This window comes from Musa acuminata, chromosome BXJ1-8, assembly GCF_036884655.1.
Source record: "Musa acuminata AAA Group cultivar baxijiao chromosome BXJ1-8, Cavendish_Baxijiao_AAA, whole genome shotgun sequence".
In the NCBI taxonomy this organism is placed as follows: Eukaryota; Viridiplantae; Streptophyta; class Magnoliopsida; order Zingiberales; family Musaceae; genus Musa; species Musa acuminata.
Genome location: NC_088334.1, coordinates 43622749 through 43642967, shown reverse-complemented (window position 1 = coordinate 43642967; position 20219 = coordinate 43622749). Strand labels below are relative to the sequence as shown.

The 20219-nt window shown below is 37.0% G+C and overlaps 3 protein-coding genes across 3 annotated transcripts; 1 reads left to right on the top strand and 2 right to left on the bottom strand.

Annotated features, from left to right (window-relative positions):
- The first annotated feature begins 1911 nt into the window (after positions 1 to 1911).
- Positions 1912 to 2854, top strand: LOC135589147 (uncharacterized). Its single transcript, XM_065081447.1, has 2 exons — positions 1912 to 2394; positions 2560 to 2854. The coding sequence occupies exons 1-2, from the start codon at positions 1992 to 1994 to the stop codon at positions 2667 to 2669; spliced, it is 513 nt and encodes a 170-aa protein (XP_064937519.1). The 5' UTR covers positions 1912 to 1991; the 3' UTR covers positions 2670 to 2854.
- A 658-nt stretch (positions 2855 to 3512) lies between these two features.
- Positions 3513 to 8011, bottom strand: LOC135588021 (uncharacterized). Its single transcript, XM_065079940.1, has 4 exons — positions 7814 to 8011; positions 7612 to 7746; positions 5753 to 6001; positions 3513 to 3934 (listed from the first exon to the last, which is right to left on the bottom strand). Exons 1-4 carry the CDS (start codon positions 7970 to 7972, stop codon positions 3695 to 3697), a joined length of 783 nt encoding a protein of 260 aa, XP_064936012.1. The 5' UTR covers positions 7973 to 8011; the 3' UTR covers positions 3513 to 3694.
- Positions 8012 to 9094: 1083 nt separating this feature from the next.
- LOC135588020 (probable serine/threonine-protein kinase PBL7) lies at positions 9095 to 13400 on the bottom strand. Its single transcript, XM_065079939.1, has 5 exons — positions 13108 to 13400; positions 12245 to 12441; positions 11811 to 12000; positions 10434 to 10825; positions 9095 to 10193 (listed from the first exon to the last, which is right to left on the bottom strand). Exons 1-5 carry the CDS (start codon positions 13241 to 13243, stop codon positions 9606 to 9608), a joined length of 1503 nt encoding a protein of 500 aa, XP_064936011.1. The 5' UTR covers positions 13244 to 13400; the 3' UTR covers positions 9095 to 9605.
- Between the last annotated feature and the right edge of the window lie 6819 nt (positions 13401 to 20219).

The window sequence follows — 20219 nt, the reverse complement described above, 5'->3', positions numbered from 1 at the left end:
AAGGATCCATCTTATAATGATGCAAAGATCTAAGGCTAGAAGAAATATTATACAGATATAGAATACAGTGCATTACAAAATTCTTGAAGCTGCCAAAACACAGAGCATTCAGAATGAGAGGATGAAATATATTTTGGTTGATGTGTCTTCATACAAGAATGATGACATGTTTACAAGAACAACTTATTGGCAGGAGTTGAGTGTTCCAGACTGAAATCTTTAAAGGCATTTGTTGGGCTGCTGTTTGAGAAGAGATAGAGAGAGAATTAGGAGTAATTGTTGCCTCTATCTTGGACCAATCAGGTTATCTTCTTTCTATCTTCTCATCTCCCATTGGTCCTGGGTTTTGTATTGCAGGTGGGGGAATGAACCTTGGGAGTGATGACATGGGATGGCAGACACTGGAAGGCACCCTTGTGATAAGCTTTGGCTGCTTGCTTGTTGGGTAGCATGTCATGTGAACTCAACAAGAAGTCTTCTTTCTTCGAGTCGAAAACCCAGGGGACCTCTGTTCTTGATACAGGAACAGAACTGGTGGCGGTAGCATGCAGAAAAGCTAAGATGGACAGTGACATGTACTACTGCATGCAAGAAAATTCTGTGTAGTGCAGCCCTTCATCATGAAGTTTCCAGTATCAGATGGACAGTTGCATCAGATTGAGAGTACAACTTGATGTGAGTCAAGTGGATCATTAGAAGAAGAGGTCCTAAGTGAAACAATTTGTGCTGTATAAAGTGATAGATGAACTTGCTAATGTAATGCCATTAGAGACTCTTGTGGCAATTTTATTTCTGCTGAGTGCAGGCACATGTAGAATGGAGATTATTGGTCTTCTTCTTCTTCTTCTTCTCCAAGAGTTGCCTTGCTTGCCAACTTTATCCCATCCAAAGCAGTCTAGTGCAAGGACAAGAGGTCTTCCCTTGGCCTATTCATCTTTATTGCTCTGCAATTATTCTATCTGCCTCAATTTATTACACTTTGTTGCAGCTCTAATACACAGTGATAGAATTTACAACTCCAGTTCTACACCAGTATTGCAATTATTGCAGTCCACTTCCAACTATTGAAGACACAATACTAGGTTGATGCACATTACTGTCCATGTAATTCTTTCTTTCCATGGAGAATTTTAGGTACTCATCATCATGTATAAATTTCTTCATATAAGAAAATTCTAGTCATATCTCATTTGTAAGCACCTGAGATTTCTTTATGTACCATCTTATACCTCTGCCTACAAGCATTATTACTTCCTTTGGAAGCTGTAAAAATGAAAATTATCCTATCACAACAAAGTGTTCCATTACTCTATCCATCTCAATCATTAAGATGCCTATAAAGATAAATTTCACTTTGTAAATATTTTTATTAAGATAAAAATGCATTGCACCCTATGAGATTTTCCCAACAGATGATATCCATTTGCTATAGAATATTTGTAATGATGTTTACTGAGGATATTAGCTATTTTAATTGGTCAAGACTTTATCTTCAGCACTTACTATTTATGAAAAATAATATTATTATTTGTCATTATTATTATTATTATTATACACATATTCGAATACCACAAAAAAACTATTTATATCCCATTCAAAGGTAATTTCTTTTTTTAAAAAAAATTATGGCTTTGTTTTAGGGGAAAAAAACACAAACATTTTTCTTGCTTCAAGCAAGAAGACATAGAAACCCCAACGTGCGCCCAACATGGCGAAAAATAGACAAGAAAGAAAGATTCTGTAGAAGCAACCTCAGCCAATCCCCTTCCACCATTGGAATCAGTCAGATTCAATCAAAGCTTTCCTGGGCGTGACAGCCTTTTTCATCACCAAATCTTGCTGCTCCCTCCCTCTTCCAAGCTGTCAACACGTCTATTATATCACCATGACCTCCTCGCCTTCCGTGCAGTGTTGCACTCCTTCCTTCCTTCCTTCCTTCCTTCCACCTTCCCGGCCCCTTTTGTCTTCGACCTTATCGCCCTTCTCCACCAATGGGCTGCGGCGGCTCGAAGCAGGACGTGGCCACCGGCAACACGATCACCCGCCGTATCCTCCGCAGGCCATCGAGTGTCTCCAAGAGCAAAGCATCTTCGGCGTTGACGAACGGCGACGCCTCCAAGAAGCAGGCGGCCGAGGCAAACGGTGCCGCCGGTGAGGCCAAACTCGTGTCGAAGGAGTCGTCGGAGGAGTACTTCTCGTCTAGGAGGGAGATAGACTGCTTGGACGTGGTGACGGGGAGCGAAGGCGCCGAGTACTTCTCCCCCATCGAGGACTCCGACGCCAACGTGAAAACAGCGGAGGGAAGCGGTGAGATCGCCGTCTCCGAGGCGAAGAACGGTGCCGCGTTTGGCCGAAAGGAAGAGAAAGAGCAGATCGGCCGCAAAGAAGATGACGGTATGCATCACATTGTCAAAAGATCTAATTGGATTAACAGAAGAATAGATTCTGATACTCGTCGATTCATCTACTGCTTCAATGTATACTTGTTGTAGTATAACTAGTAAGAATCATTTCTCGTATGTTTCGTTCGATCCTACTACTAACATGTGATATTTGTAGGGGAATCACTTGGAAAGCAATCTGTAGATTTCAAAGAGACCATTTCCATCGATGAAGCAGAAGCAGAAAAGAAGAGTCCAGGAGAGAAGGAGACTGCAAAGAAGTCATAAGCTCATTGACTGATGGAGAGAGATTAATGCAAACCTGTCATGTTCTTTCCATGTATTACATATGATTAATAATCAAATATTAGATACCATATTTTCCGACGCTTGGCATGTATAATAGCTCAGTGAGTTGGAGACAGCATGCATGATCATGATTAAATGTAGTAGTAATTGTACATTGAGATTTATTATGTTTGTTTTCTTTTTCACTCTGTTACTTTTTCTTGGTTTAGAGGGAGAAATGCAAAAAGTTACTCAAAATTATATATGAAAATTTAAATACTCTTAATTTAAGTAAAGGTGACCTCATAGGAAACTTAGCACAATTATAAAACATCCTATTGTGTGATTAACCAAAAATTTTATGGAAATGTGATGCATCCTGTTGTGTGATTTATCCAAAGTAAGTGACACTTTTTGATAATTAAGCTGAAAGCAAAAAAAAAATTATACTTAAACCTATTCTGTAATCCTAACTATGATCCAAATCCACTTTGCAGTTTCACCACATCCTAATATTGTTTGCATTTCCACTTGCCACCATGAAGTAAAATTCCATGTCAGTAGCCTTTTCCCATCTTTTACATCAAGAAAGTGCTATCAGATTCCCATTGGATCATTCCTTCAGTGAACTCGTTGTCAATGCATTAAATATCACATTCCAACCTAATTAGCCACTGTTCAATTTATAAAGAGACCTGCTGGTTACTCACTGTTGTAATCCAAACTGAACCTTAATTGGAGACAAGGTTACTAATAAAATTATCTCATCACCTAAACCTCAACTTGGGAAGTTCAATCAATAATTCTGTATGATATAGGTTTTCTATTTCTCCCTGACAAAACTAAAAGTCTAATACAATTTTTATAAGCAGCAGTAGCAGTGGTCCACTCAATTTATGGCACAGAGCTATATATTCACATAATGCTGTACAAGGACATGCACATAGAAATATGCCTAGTTCACCACCATCATCCGGTTGCATAAACATTTACAATCACTAGAAATATGACTTCAATTGTCGAGGTCAGCTTGTTGCAACCGTGGTGATCTGGACGCGCAATACCTCATGAATTGCACCACGGTTGAGCACACCAAGAACCTCTCCCTCCTTGCCCATCGCAAGCTCAGTCAGAGAAACAATGCGAGAGCGGTGCTCATCAGGCAAGCGGAAGCCGTACAACCACCTGCCTAGCATAAACCAACTCACACATACTTGCTGCTCTGAAACTTGGCAGCTTTCAAGCACCTCCATCACATCAACAGGCTGCAATGTCAAATTCACAGGGTCTGTAGAGAAGACAATTACTTGGACAATACAATATCTTCATCACAAAAAAAAAAAGAAAATAATTCACACTGTACATAGTTTCATGCATCACTGCCTTGCAAGAAACCCAGCTACTTGATACCACACAGCAGAAAATTAGAACCAGAATGGATAAATATTATCAGTTAATGTATAATGTTCACAAAATGCAGAAAAACTACATAGCAATATGCCGTTAATATACGAGGAATGATGTAGCTTGTAGCAGAGACAATAGCTGTCTGTTGAAGAACTATTATGCTGTCTATGACTTCTAATGCATTAACCAGTCCTAGAAAAAAATGCAACTTTGAAGCTAATTGTTGGCTTTGACCTTACATATGGAAACACCAGATTATTATTTTAATCCGAGTATTCTTACTTAGATCTGCCCCAAATTAAACTAATTCACAATACAATTCTTTTACACTTCCATTCAGGATGGTAATTAATAAAGCAACATATGGCCTATGATATCTGCAAATCCTTGGTAAAATGTTAAGAACCAAATGGAACTCAAGACAAATTGCCTTGGATAGTCAGCAATACCTAGAAACTAAGCTTAAGCAGTGGTTATATACAATATTTTACACTTCTATTCAAGATGATATTTGATAAAGCAACATACGGCCTATAGTATCCGCAAAACCCTTGGTGAAGTATCAAGAACCAAATGGCATTCAAGACAATTGCCTGTGATAGTTGGCAATTCCTAGAAACCGAGCTTAAGTGGCAGTTAACAACCACTTTGCCGTTAGCTTATTCTGTGTCATTTATGCAAAATAATGTTCTCTGGGAAAACTTCCGTTCTAATGCTTTACCAGGACAAAATGGAAAACTCCTTTTAATGATGTTTCCTTAGGACAAACTTCTTTCCATATTTCTAGGAAAAGTTGCCTTTCTGTTTTCATGATTTTCTCTAGAAAACTACTCCAATTTTTTTTTCCATTATGTTAACTCATCTTCCCAAGAACAAAAGAGACCAAGTTTTACTTTTCTTGCATTCCAAACAGAACAAAAGGAAAATCTTTTTTCAACAATCCAAAAATATTTTTAGTTTTCATATAATTAAGATTTCCAACAATAAGTATTTTCCACCTTTTTCTATGCAATTAGACAGACCCTTAGCTTCTGCTCAATGCTAAAACCAAGAATCATATACCATAGCAAGTAAAATATAACAAAAATTCAGCTAGCAATTTGTATTCTGAACTCATTATAAGGTTTTGCCTTTCGAACTCCAAACAAATTTTGCTAGCCTTGCAATCTGCATGCCATAAACTTCGATAGGAAGAGTTTTGATACAACACTTGCTTAATAGGTGATATAGGTAATGCATAAAATAAAAATTGCAACTACTGAAGAAAATCTTGCAGGCAACAAAATAACATCATAAGAGTAGCTAAGAGACGTCCCCAGGTTGTATAAACATTGGCTCTAAGAGAACCTTGTAATGGCAAGAAAAATCAAGCAGCACTTTCGAGATAATTTATTAATAGCCTATGTCTACATTCCTTTGTTTTCTAGACCTTTCATTACTAGAAATCTAATTGACATATCATAGAACCAAAATAAGAAGTTCAACTGAGAAATTCCAAAAGAAGTTCTTTAGAGAATCACCAAAAGAATAAGCAAGAAAAACCTGTTAACAAGAATCTAACAAATTCCAAAGAACAACAGATCTACTGAATCCTGTCATCCTGGTTAACAATTATAAACAAAAATATGAACATGAAGGAAATGTTACAAAAGAAATTTATGTAGAGGAACACTAACCAGAATGTCCAGTGAAAATATACAATAATGCAATCCAATCAGATTTAATAGCACATTATGCTCCCTTCTGAACAGGAACAGCTGCACATCTTTAAAACCAAGTTCCATCGAGCCCAGGTCACTAATTGCTTTTAAATAATAACCAACTTCCATTGACCCACTTTTTGACCACTCTAACACAGATTTTATTACATCAGAAACAGCACTGGCCAATTTCTTGTGCTTATTAATGTAAAAAGTTTTACATCCCTACAAAACAAAAGCATGATTAACAAGTATATCTGACACTATTACTTTGTAATATATGTTAAACTAATGCTACATTAAGCAGCCTTTCAAAGTTGTTCGTTTTGCAGAGCATGCTTGGCAATCATTTACAGGTAAAAGGTACTTTGCAATAAACAATAAAATCAATTTACATGCACCAAGATATAGATTCTCTGTAGCTATTTCATGGGAACTAACCAGATAGCTCAAGGACAATATAATTTACAGGAATCGGCATTTTCTTCATATTTTGACATTTGAAGCTCATAAATCCTCTACAAATGGCAAGGCCATGTTTTGTCCTTATTTAATTCACAGAACTCAGTTTCTGTACAACAATAACATGTGTACCGTCTTCAACTGGTACAGTAAAATCCTAGCAAAAGTATCAAGTATGACTCAGCAAACAAGATCATGGTTAAGGTTTCCCCTTTTTAGCTATTATTTGTCTTTAAAGCCCAAAATCCTCTAGATATCAGTCCTCGTTATCCTTTGATATCATATGTATGGGTGGAAGTTAATATTTTGATGGTATCTATTCCGGGATCTTTATATCATATTAGTGTCAACATATCTCCTAACTTTATATTTAATCTCCTCAAGCCACCAAAGTGCTGTCAACATGCCCTCCAAAGATCAAGGTCTTCTAACAACGAACATACATAAAGAAGATGTACAAGTTATTGCTTACATTTTCAACTTTATTTGCTTGATTTTTTTGGAAGTAACAAATACAGACAACTGAAAAAACACACTGGAAATGGAAACCAAAAAGGTAGGTTAGATACCATATTCAAGCCCAGATCCTCCGGATCAATCCATAGTTCCATATGCCTAAGTTCCTCAATACAAGTAAATGTCATAATTTGTGAAGTTAATGGTTATCATGTCCATCAATATTTTATTCAGTATAATAAGAATGTAGAGTGGGACTAGAGATTATATAACTAAAAATAACCTTCGAACCATTTATCTCTATGGTGCCTATGTAATGCTTGGACTATTAGGCTATTGCTTTCATGATGTAGAACCAGAACAATCAGCATAATGTGCACAATAACCAAAGATGTCATTAAAATTTACCAATTATATGCTCATACTTTCCAACTATGCGTTTTAACTGTCTGAAAAAAGATTCACTCAAGACCATGCATATGCAGATTTTCAACAAGGATATAAAATGTAGAATTTAGCACCACCTTTGTAGATAAATACAAACACATAAATATTAATGTGCATATATCACAAGTATATGGCGCCCTATATGTTTTTTGACGAAGAAATTGACAAAAAGTACCACAGGCTAGAAGAATAATTCCAAACATTTCGAGAATAGATATCAACCAACATATGGATACAAAAAATGGCCCAAGACACCACTTAGTTAAAGATAATTAGTATATTTTAGCAGATCTCAATTGTGAATGTTTTGATGGACTAGCAGATATCTTCCTATGCATTATTATGTGTGCACAAAGAAGTAGCAGCGCGTGAATTACCCATCGAAAAATTTAATTGTAAACCCGCAAATTTTCCAATACCAAACAGCGATGAGAATAAAATCAATTTAACAAAAATCATATCTTTCTGACCTGCGAGGGCAATGCACCGAGGTCGCCAACCGCGGAGGGCCATCGCCGCTTGTAGAGCGCGATCCAGACGGAATCGGAGGCGCAAAGGCCTTGCCAGAAGCGGGAACAACTCCCCAACGAGCAAACATCGGAAGCCTATTGCACCGAGTCAAAGATTGAGAGAAGAGGAAGAGGGAGAGAAGGAAGATGGACCGAAAGGCACCTCGAGCAAGGAGACGATGTCGAGCGCGAGATCGCATGGGAGCGAGCTTGAGCCGAGGTCGAACCGCGAGCTTCCGCCGCCCTTCTCCATTTCCAACCCAAAAGGGGAGGTTTCGGTCCGGTAAGCCGGAGAACCAAAGAGGGACGGCGAAAGCTTCATCGCGCAGAATATGCATAACAATGCTCCGTCTTGCTACGACTTTGGTTACGAACAGATGGTGTGTTGGCGCACATCAAGAAGAGCACAGTCCCGACCCCACCACCTCTTATCCCGCTGGATGTACGCCACGTAACACGTCCTTAAAATCGAAACTCCTGAAGCATTCAACGTGAGCCTGTTGGTATGACTCGCGCTCACGTCGAAGGCACCGTACAGCTAAATGACGCCTCACGATTGGCTGGATGGTGGAATACCAGCGACGAAGTTCCAGCTGTGACAAGTGACAAGCGCCGGTTCCGTGTATGGCGCTTGGCTTTTGACAGGAGAACCAAAAGGAGTATTAACTGCATAAACAGTTAATAATCCTTATTATGAACCGTATAAACAGTTCCCAAAAAATCCAAGTTCTCAATATGAACTGTATAAACAAAAGGATTATTAAGGTATGATGATATTTATATAATGATAAATTTGATATGAAAATAAATTCAATAAGGTTTACCACCAAAACTGGCATTTGAAAGTGTCAATTAAAGATTGATGTTATGAATGCAATACTGCTTAGTAGATAAGAGCAGTCGAATAAAAGTTCAAGTCAAATATATAAACATAAGTCTGGAGGAAAAATCTTATGTTTATCTTCAAAAAGAAATTATCATGCCAATATGGGATGTTTACAAGGACACTCAAAATATAATCCAAAGAAATAGACATGAATAGAAAGGTGGAGAGATCAGGGCAAGGCAATGCTTTCACATCATGAGCCAAGAACTAGAATCATGAATTTGGGACACCTGCCAATACTAATCCAATAAAGACCCTTTTTTTCAGGTGAAGTTAACCTGTTTTTCTCCATTAAATACTTGCTTCTCACTTTTGATGGGCTGAGGTAGACAGTCAAATAAAATACTGCAAAAGATTGGAATTCCTACAATCACAAGCTTATACTTATGACCAAGTTGTCATATGCTGGCCTAGAGATGGTGAGAAAAGATTGAATACTAAATGAAAAAACAAAAAGGTTGGATACAGAAAGCAGAAAAGCCTGATGATTCCCTAATTAAATAATCTTTTCAGTGCATGTTTAACACCTTTGCCCATGTAACAACAATACCATTATGGTGAACAAAAGAAACCAACAATGTCATCAACAACATCAGCTACGCATAGTCCCATGAGACATAGATACATAAATGAGATGTCTTATGCAAACTGCTCTGCAGTATAATGGACAAAAATCTGATGACATTTACTTGTACTCTAGGCTACAAAAAACCCTACACAGAAATGTGCACCAACTTGCATGTAGGAATTGCCAGTATACATTCTAAAATAAAAAAAAAATCCGAAAATTTTCTTTAATTTTTTACACTGCCTTCTTGTATGTTAAAGGACAAGGCTTGGTCGAGGCATGACACACATTTCAGGAAAATGGTATCAGAAGATGTAGCGGATTTGCGGAAAAAAAATAGAGATTCCACAGAGCATCAGCTTTTTCACAGTGAATTTGGTATCATAATGAAACCTGTGATGTCTTGTGTGTCCTGACCAGCTGAACCCTGAACTATATCTTTCCATGAAAATAAGGCATGCAAAGCAGTATCCAAATGAATGGATCTGAAAGGACATATAGTCAAGTTGTACTGTGGAAGCTGCCTGGTGTATTTTTCCGTTGTCTCTCCCGCCAAGTTTCACCCCATTCTTTGGCCTCTGCAACAGCACGCTCTCTGTCAAGTTTGTGGCAAATATCTTTTGGGGAGTCTCTCACACTCCCTACTTGTGCTGGGCTATCCATCTGAGACTCACGAGTTTCCAACTCTTCCAAGACCCACGTGTGCCCAGAACACCCACCTGAACTCCCTATGCCAATTTTTGCATCCTCACATGCAATCATTATTGGATCCCTTTGCCTAGAGTCCGGAGAATTTTGATGTGGTGAATGGACAGCATGTTGATTGTCAATCCTGCTTGTGGACCTTGGGGTAGATGGACCATTCCTAGTACTCCGAGTAGAAGCTGCAATTGGATCATAATTTTGTGAAGCTAAATATGAAACTGCTGTCACAACATCCCCTATGAGAGGTCGAGTAGCTGCTTGCTCCTGCAAACACATTGCTGCGACAGCCAGTGCCTGATATATGCCTCTCGTCGGATAATGACCTTGTAGCAATGGGTCAGCCATTTTGGCGAACTTTCGACGGTCTTTAAATAATGGACGAGCCTGTGCATGAGATCAAAAAGCAGTGATAGTTTTCGTCAAAAACAGAGACTGAAATTTGCAAGGTCAGCCTAGAACTAATTTTTCATTGTTTACGTTCTGAAATTCTAATATCTAGTATTAGGAGCTAAGGTCGATAATTAGAATATGAAGCATCATAAAAAGTAGCATGTCCTCAAATAAAACCTATTATAAAGCCAACAGGGACTGGATGTAGTACAAAAATGTGAAAGAGCAACGTACCCATGCAACTAGATATTGTTCTCCAACAGGCCTGCTGTTGTCGATGGCTTTACGGCCGGTGATCAGTTCAAGTAACACAACACCAAAACTATATACATCAGATTTCACAGTTAACTGCCCTGTCATAGCATACTCAGGAGCACAGTAACCATACGTTCCCATCACTCTGGTTGAGACATGAGTCTTGTCACCAACAGGACCAAGTTTCGCAAGCCCAAAGTCTGACAACTTTGGATGATATCCTTTGCCAAGAAGTATGTTTGATGATTTGAAGTCACGATAAATAACTGGAGGGTTTGCCGTATCATGCAGGTATTCTAAGCCTTTAGCTGCACCAGCTGCTATCTTCATCCGGGTATTCCAGTCAAGTGGTTCCACATCAGCTGGGATATCTATTAAACCAAAAGGGCAGAAACAATCAAGTCTCTAATTTTTCAGGGATTCCGAATCATTTGTCATGGAAAGATCATACCACAAAGATCTTACTATAGTATGCTTTTCACTGTGTTGCAGGAAAAGATAAAAAGGGAAAAAGATGGAGTGATGAAATAAAAATCAATAATTCCATGCATACCCAACAAAACCAATCAATCAGAACTAAGAGCAGTTGACACCTATCCTTGTCCATAATGAAGTTCTTTAACAGTTCATATATGTAATATCAATTCTCAATACAAAAAAAGAAATAACCAAATGTTTTTATCTTCGGATTGATTTCCATTAATGTGAAAGCACTACAGAATAGCAATCGGTAACAGTATCTATTGAAATTCAGGTTATTTGAATCATAAATCTGACTTTTTTTTTAGCAAATGGCATTTATCTTAATGAATTGTCTACCAGGAAGATTGCCAAAGTTATTTAAGTATGATCTAACTGCCAAAGTTATTTTTAGTCAATTCTATAATCCAAATGAATCATCAGTGAACCATTACTTTACCACTTGCACACCTCCGGTGATAGTATTTTTACATGGCAAACAAAAGTAATCCAAGGATTCACAGAATGAGGTTCTAAGACACTTGCAAAACTGACCTGATGAAGAGTAGCATTAACATATGATGCACATGAACAAGTTTAAAGGAGAAACTTTGATACTTTGAGGAGACAGTCCTCCAATTGGCAAAGGCCAGTTGCAATATGACTTGCTGGCGTATACAGCTTGCATTTCCAGCATAGTAATACACAGATTGCCTTTCCAGCATTAATTTCAAGATCTCAGTTCCTAATAGATCATTCAATATGATGACATAATAACTACTTTATGAATCATTCTTATCATTTATATTTATTTAACAGTTTCTACATATAATTCTAGATCTGCAAGTATAGCAATTAAGGAAAATCAAGAAGAGAAACAGCTAAGGAAAATCTAACCATGCAAATGATCTTCCAATGAACCCAATGGCATAAACTCATAAACGAGCAGTCGTTGATCACCATCAGCACAATAACCAATCAGATTGACAAGATTCAGGTGATGTAATAGGCTAAGCATGAGGACTTCAACCAGAAACTCCCTGTTCCCCTGAAGACCGTTTCTGTCAAGTTGTTTAACGGCAACAACCTGCAAAGTTCTATATCAGCTGTATGCTCTTTAGACAAAAACAATTTTCATATCACCACTAAAAATACAGATGGTTCTTATTTAGCAACTGTAGAAGCATAAAACAGCTTTTGCTAATAACACAAGGATTTTTTTACCGTATTTAAGATAAGTTTCATTAAAGGGATCAAGATACTTGTTGATAGATAAAACAGGCACATGAATGTACATAAAATCAGGCACTATAAAACAAAAAGAAACCAACCTGCCCAGTCTCTAACCTTCCTTTATAAACGCGACCAAAGCCACCTTCACCCAAAAGGCAATCTCGTCTAAAGTTCTTAGTGGCTGTAGCAAGCTCACGGAAAGTGAATGTCTGTGCCGCAATATTGCCAGCATTGCCTTCTTTCGGAGTTGATGCCTCCTTTATGGAGACTGAATCGGTCCTCAACTTCGATTTGTCTAGGACCACAAGCAATCCACAATAGTAAACCAGAAAGTTAGATACTCAGCGCTCAAGCAATGACCAGCATGTCATTGAACTTTAAAAGCATAAGCTACAAAGGTGGATAAGATTCTCGAATGCTACACTCTGAGTGAAGTTTAACTAAGACCAACAATGTGCATTACATCGGACAAACTCTTCTAGCAAGAAGGCATGATAATTTCATGCGTGACCTTTTAATTTGTCTATCTGAATTCTGATCATTTAACGGCGCAGTAATCACCCTAGTGTCTTTGACCAAACAAGATATCCTTCTTAGGAATGAGCAATCTAGGCGTATGACGATAACGATGACGACCTAGCGACAGCGGACTGACCTCCAAATTCTGAAAGAATATCCGACGAGAGAGTTCGCAAATAGCTTGATAATATTTTGCTTATTTCCTTTTTAATTCATATGTATTCTCATGATACCGTTCGACATTTATCCAAAAGAGACGTTCGAATGTCCTAAATTCAAGACATCCACAGAAGCTCCACAGATCCGGCAAGAAATGTGAAGAAACAGAACGATCAACACAAAATAAACAAGCACTCCCAAAAGCAGCAGATAGAGTCCATTAGATCCACGAAATTCTCATAAACGAACAATCTATACCATCAAAAAATCCCAACTTTCTTACCAGAACTGCCATGGTGAGATGACGGAGCGGCGGAAAACTCCTGCTTGCAATCCGCACCACCTATCCCTTCGATCTTCTTCTTCACCTCCTTCTCCTTTCCCTGACCGGGCGATCGAAAACACGGAAAGCAAACCATTATCAATCAGAAGAACTAAGATAAATTCCCGAATAAAGACAGAACTCCGCCAACAGCTCCCCCTCGATTCTCCGATCTATCGCGAGGGAGCGGCTCGGAATCCCGTCGGCGGGGGGGGGGGGGGGGATGTGTGGGTGTCGGGAGCCAAGTAAGAAATTGAATTGAATTGGAGAGACAGGGAGTAGTCAGCGAGCGCGTGCGAGGTAAGAAATTGGACAATCGCGAAACGCACGGGGAAGAGATCGCTGGGTAATGTTCTCATCGATAAAATACTCTGTACCTTCAGTTCCTCACCCCTCTCACCTACCATAAATATGGGTCCCACAGGGTCCCACAGTTTGCCGAACGAAATGACTGGTGAAGAGAACGGGGAAGTTATAGAAAAGATCTTTTTGATATATAAAATTATTCCCAGTATTAATTGGTCATTAAATATTTATTTTTTATTTGTAGAAATGTTGTCTTATTGGAGTTGAATATTTTGGAAGGTCGATTTGCTTCCATTTCGGTTTTTTATTTCTAAAAATAATTTTAAAATATTTTTTTTTTCAAAAATTTGACTTAGAAAGCATGTGTGCTAGTTTTCATATTTTCAAAATTTTGACATAGGAGGCATTTCTAGAACACAATATTTTGGAAGGCCCTCATGTCATTATTTGAATTCTGTATTTTTAAATATGAATATTTTAAATTAAATTAAAAATTATATGTTTTTGTCTCTATCTTTTATTCTTTATTGAATTAATTTCATTCGGTTCTTTAAATTCTTGAAATTAAATGAATTTATGCATTTACCTAGAAAAGTTCTTGTGTTTTATCTTCTATCTAAAGCACTCCTTATTTTTCCAAAATTTATATTGAAACATTCTTTTTTTTAATATAGATATTACGATCGCCCTCATTGAACCCATGTCTTTAAAATTTAGATTAAAAAATAAATAATCATGTATAATCTAATTTAATTAAGTAAATAAATATAAATAAGAAAGATGAATCGTTTTATAATGACCCGATTATCTGAACCTACATGGACTTATGATTCATTTAATTTTATTGATTTTTTTCAATGTTATTGATTTTTTTCAATAAATGAGCGTCAACAACTCTTTACAAATTTTAGATTTAACTTAAATGTTACATTCAATCACTAAAACTTTTACAAATTACTTCATACTTACAAATACTTATGAAGCATAATAAAAGATGTTCCCAAAAAGGTATTTATAGCACAAAAGTCCAAAAGAAAATGGAGAAAATAAGAAAAAAAAATTAAAAGAAAGGTTTGGTACGTTAGTGTCATCGATAACTTTGAAATAGCATTGTCAACGATATTCACCCGAGTTATCATGACTCAATCTAATGAGACAATTGATTTATTAAGTTCATCGAGTTTAAACACCAGCTCAAATTTTTAAGTTTAAATTAATAGTAATAGACTTATCATACTCATATAAGTTGTTTAGTTTTTGTTGATAAGAGACTAAATCAGGGTGTTACAATATCTTCACTTATAAGCTTAATATTTTTTTGATAATTCAAATCCTAGCAAATTACATATCACACAAGTCCAACAATGGCTCTACGTTACGATGTACCGATTTACCCAATCGATGGATAATTCTTTCCCATTTAGCCTCTCACAATGCACTTATTTGGGAGCTTTGATATCAATTATTATGACTCAACCTAATGAGATAGTTAGATCTATAAACTTCAATTAGCTTAAATCATTGGCTCAAAATGCTTGAAGTAAAATTAATAGGAAACCTATGATAAGACCCCAAGGGTTTTATCATAGAAGAAGAGGAAAGAAATGAAATGATCACATCGAGGAGATCGACCTCTTAGGGTTTACTAAAGGCTAGAATAATATTTCATAGATGATAAAAAGAAGTAAATACATCCATATTTATAGAGTTCCACCCTTGAGTCCATTAGGACTTAGACTCCTTATAAAATTAATAAATCTTAAATAAGCTCTTATCCGACTCCTAGATTAGAAAAACTTAATAGAACATGATTCAGAGCTTGAAAAATAAAAGGGATCATAATAGTTCCTTCTCCTTCAAATTAGCCTTATTCTCAAGGCTAAGAAGCATTAAACTCTCGGAGCTTCTCTTTTAATACTTTAGTCACACAGGATATTTACAACATATCACAAACTATTGATCAAGTAAGTAGGGTCTCTACTTTGTGATAGTATAAGCAATAGATCGTCCTTCGAGTATAGTAGTCATTGTAGTCTTCTAAAGAACCCTATGCATCTGATTGCTAGTGGCAGTTGTGACCTTACTTCCATATCTTACCTTTAAGATCATCTGCTTTCAATTAATAAAAAACTTCATGATTAGTTTAGAAAAATTCCAATAAACATCACCCCAGAATTGATAGTCATTCAATTCCAAGCACCATTTCGAAGTCTTCCAAGGGTAGTAAAAAAAAATCCATAAGTAATTCTTAGTCCTGTATAATCAATTTTATCTTCGAACATTTGCTATCACAAGTTAAAATATGTCCATTAATGATATTTACTTCAAATTTATCATAATCTTTAATATTGTAGGTCAATCGATTAACAATCTTACTATCTATAAAATTATCAACGCTATCAGTATCAATCAAAACCATAATAGGCTGATGTTTCAAAGTTCCTCTAGCTTTCATAGTTTATAGGTTAGAATAGTTGGTTAATGCATACATTATATGTGTGATAGGTCCAACATCAGAAGTCATACTTTCATGATCGGAGTCCATATTGTCAACTTTTGGTTCCTCCCCAACTAGTTCAATCATCAAAAGTTTCTCTTATTTATAGCAATATTTATTACTCCACTTTTCATTATAGTGCCAACACAAACCCTTCATTGATAATTTTTTTTATTCTTCTTGAGTTAGTCTTTTAAGTGTTAGGGTTTCAATTGGGAATAGATAGAGTAGGTGGCTTGCTGATCATCTGTTTGTTGTCACTTCTGTTTCAATGATTCTCCCTACTTATTTTTTCCTCATGCAAATATATAAATAAGATTACAGCTATCATAATACGAGGTTGGCGAGCTTTGACTTCACACCAGATATCTAGATTAAGTCCTTCGATAAATATTCCCACCAATTATTTTTTGAACCAGTCTTTGACTTGATTTAACAGTCATTCAAATATGCGATAAAATTCTTGCATTATAGAAGTCTAACGAATTTTAGTGAGCTGCTCATCAATATTCTCGTATTCATATGGTCCAAAGCAAACAAGAAGTCCTCTCTTGATTATTCCCACGAGGGGATAGGTTTCGTATCAATCATATAATTGGATTGTATATCCATCTAGTTGAATTGAAGTTATTTCCACATTGGATTCTTCTAGAGTTTTGTGAAAACAAAAATAAATTTCTGCCCCAGAGATCCAACTGGTCAGATCTCCATCTTCCTATCTTAGAAACTCCACCTTCATGCGTGGGTAGCTTGTGTGTTGTTCTTGGTTCCTTTTTATTATGTCTCCAGATCAGTTCAATGTAAGACTTGAACTTTCATCTAGTTGAAACTTGTTAAAGCTCTTCAATATGCTCCTTTTGAAATCATTAAGGGTTTCTTATAGTTGGTTCTCAATTCTAGTTTCCAAGATTTTTAGTTGGGCTTTCATTGAGTTATTAATAGCCATTGCGGAAGACTTTATATCTGTAATCTTCAATTCTTATTTTTGTGGTATAGTCAAGGGCATTGATACTATCCTATTCAGTGTGGCATCAACATTGCCCTATTCGCTAAGGCATCAACACTGCCCTATTTGGTGTATGGTCAAGGGCATCAACACTACCCTAAGCAGACTTCAAAAAGACACTTGGTCAGATTGAGGTGCATGTTGAACTTCGGTATAATTGAAATGTCTTGGCTAAATCTGTTAAATATGAGACAGTTATTTTGCTTTTGACTATTAGATCATTTATATATATTTAAATATTCCTCCTAATTTGGTACTTAAACATCTTGTTCACCATCCTTTGGTATGTTACCTTTGTATTTTTTAACCCGAATAGTAATATGTGCCTCGATCGGTGATAAAGGAAGTATGTTCCCGATCCTTTAGTGTATTATATCTCAAAAATATATCAATAAAAGTGAGAAGCTCATGATCAAAGGTAGCGTCGACCAATTGATGAATACGAGGAAGAGGATAGCCGGGAATGTTTTATTGATGTCAATATAATCAATACACATCATCTAGCTTTCATTATACTTTTTAACTAGTACAACATTAGCAAGCCATTGAGGGTACCGTACCTTGGTGATGAACCTTACTCATAGTAGTTTGTCTATCTCATTATCAATTGTCCATTGGTGGTCAAGAGCAAACTTACAAGGCTTTTTGTTTTATTAAAGTGTCTTAGGAGAAATATTTAGGTGATGTTGGGCTATGTATAAATTAATTTCCGACATATCTTTTGATAACCATATAAACACATCAGCATTCTCTTTAAGAAAATTGAGAAATTACACTAATTCCTCCTTAGGAAGTGTCTTCTTGACCTTGACAATTTGTTGGGGCAGGTTTTATCTAGGAGTGTCTCAAATAATGATTCCACCAGCTTCGAGTGCGGGAGAGATTTGGTGAAACTTTGAGGATCTATAGATGATACCTCGGATCATTCCTTCTTTAGTAGGAAGACCATCGTAAGGTAGTATTGGCATAACTCCATCGAGTTGCTTCTCAGCTCTCCAATGTCAGCCCTCATCGAAAACTTCATCACCATGTGGAAGGTTGACACGACCGCCCTTAGCATATTTCAGCATGGGGCATCCTATGATTGCATTGTATGCCAAAAGGATATTAACAACCGTGAATCTAGTCATCACTATTTTAGAGTATGACTCATCTCCAAATATGACGAATAGATTCACGATCCTAAGAGGAGAGATCGAGTCACCAATGAACCCCGTCAATAAAGAGGTCAAAAGGTAAGGTCGTTAGTCAAGATTTCGAGCTTTTGGAAAGCATCAAACTAAATGATAACAACAAAGTTACTTATATCAATTATGACCCTCTTCACTCGGGCCTCACAGAGATGACCAAGGCATCGTCATGATTCGGATCAAGGCATTTCATCTTTTTCTCTTTTAAGATTATTTTGGGGTCATCCCTTGTTTGTGGGCGCTTTTCAATTGTAACTTGGGTGTAAACTTTATGATCTAAAGAGCTATCATTTTATGAGGTTAGTCCAATAATGATAACATCAATGTATCTTTCTATCAACCCCATAAGATTAGGGTGAAGGTTTCCAATGCCTTCGGACGAACCGCCTGAGGTGTCCTTGACGAATAGTTTTTCAATTTATTTTTTCAAGTTATGACAATCATCTATATCGTAATCATAATCTTGGTGGAAGTGACAATACTTAGATATATATCTCTTCACTAATAGAGTCATCATCGGTTGAGAGTCTTTTAAGAGTCTCCACTCTTTTATCTATAAAATAACTTTAGTTCTCGTCGTATTTAGTGGGATTGACTCGAGTGAGGCAATTCGGTTTAGTTATGGCTTCACCATGGTGACCTTGGGGTCGGTAGGGATTGTAGTCAATCCTGTCTCATTCTTTTGTGAGTCTCTTTGCATTTACCCGAGATTATAGCTTCGATTGTGATAAATTGATTGGCTCATTGGAGCACTTTAGGTATCGTCATTAGTGACATCCCCACCAATGACCAAAACAGATGAGAGGACATGATTCTCATCATAAAAGTCTATATGACAAGTGAAGGGTGTATATCTTTTACACCTTGAATCTGGTTGGTGAATCGAGCGACAAAGTCTGAAAGCATCTCTTCCTTCCCTTGCTTAAGTTTGAGAATCATTACTGCTGATGACTTCAAGCGTATATTCTAATGGAAGTGGAGCTCGAATTCCATAGTGAGATGAATGAAGGAATTGATAGAGAGTTGTTTTAGATGGGTATATCCATTCTCTTACCAACTCTCTTAATGTAATTGGGAAAACGTGACATATTAGGACATCGAAAGTGTTATATAATAATATTTAGGCAAAAGCAACGATGTACTCTAGCTGGTTGATATTAACATCAAAGACTTCTAATGATAAGAGATGAAAGTTGGCTAGATCGGCTCTTCCTGAATGTCGTTAGTGAACGATGAACAGTGACTAACCCGAGGTGGGGTTAATCAACCTTTTCTCTCTAGATTATTAGAATTTTCATTATCATTCTTCCCAACATTGGCTCATTTGTCATATTTGGATTATCAGAAAGTCATTTGTCGAATTTACCGACAAAGTTTGGGATTTTGGTGGAACAAGATGGTGGTATGGCGATCTGTTTAATTTACAGTTGGAGAATAAGGTGCTTGCTTGATCGATAGCTCGATGTGCTTCGAGCGCTCTTAAAATATTGGTATTACATCGAGTGGGGAGACCCCATCGGGCATTGGTATCAGTGTCAATTGAACTGTTGACTACGATTGAGATGGTGGTGTCGCTTATTAGGTTAGTTGGAGCAAGAGTGGAGTAACAACTTGAATCATACTCATCAGCATTTGCACCTACTTGGTGAGGTTAAAGAATGCGTCAATGAGAATGAGTAAGTGACTTGAGATCGCCCTCGGGTCATCAAACGAATGTTAGTATTGCGTCTGTGTTTACATCGAGGTAAATACGTCTACATGTGGAAGTGGTTGGTGCCCCCCGAGTGAAAGTATTGTAGGTCGGTGGCAAGGCTTCCTCGCTCGGGCATTCGTTAAGAGGGTTGGTAGATGAACATTTCTATAATGTTAAACCCTCATTCTAGCGTCAAAATGTTAGAAAAAAATATCGTTAACATATTGGTTAGTTCGATGTAGTCTAAACCCGTATACGCAGAGTCATTCGAGGTGCCTTTGAGAAAAAAACCCCAAGCTTTGAATGTACCACCTATGCAAAGACTTAGGTTAGGAGATATAAGAGTGTGGATGTCGATAGTTCATGATCATCTTCACTTTT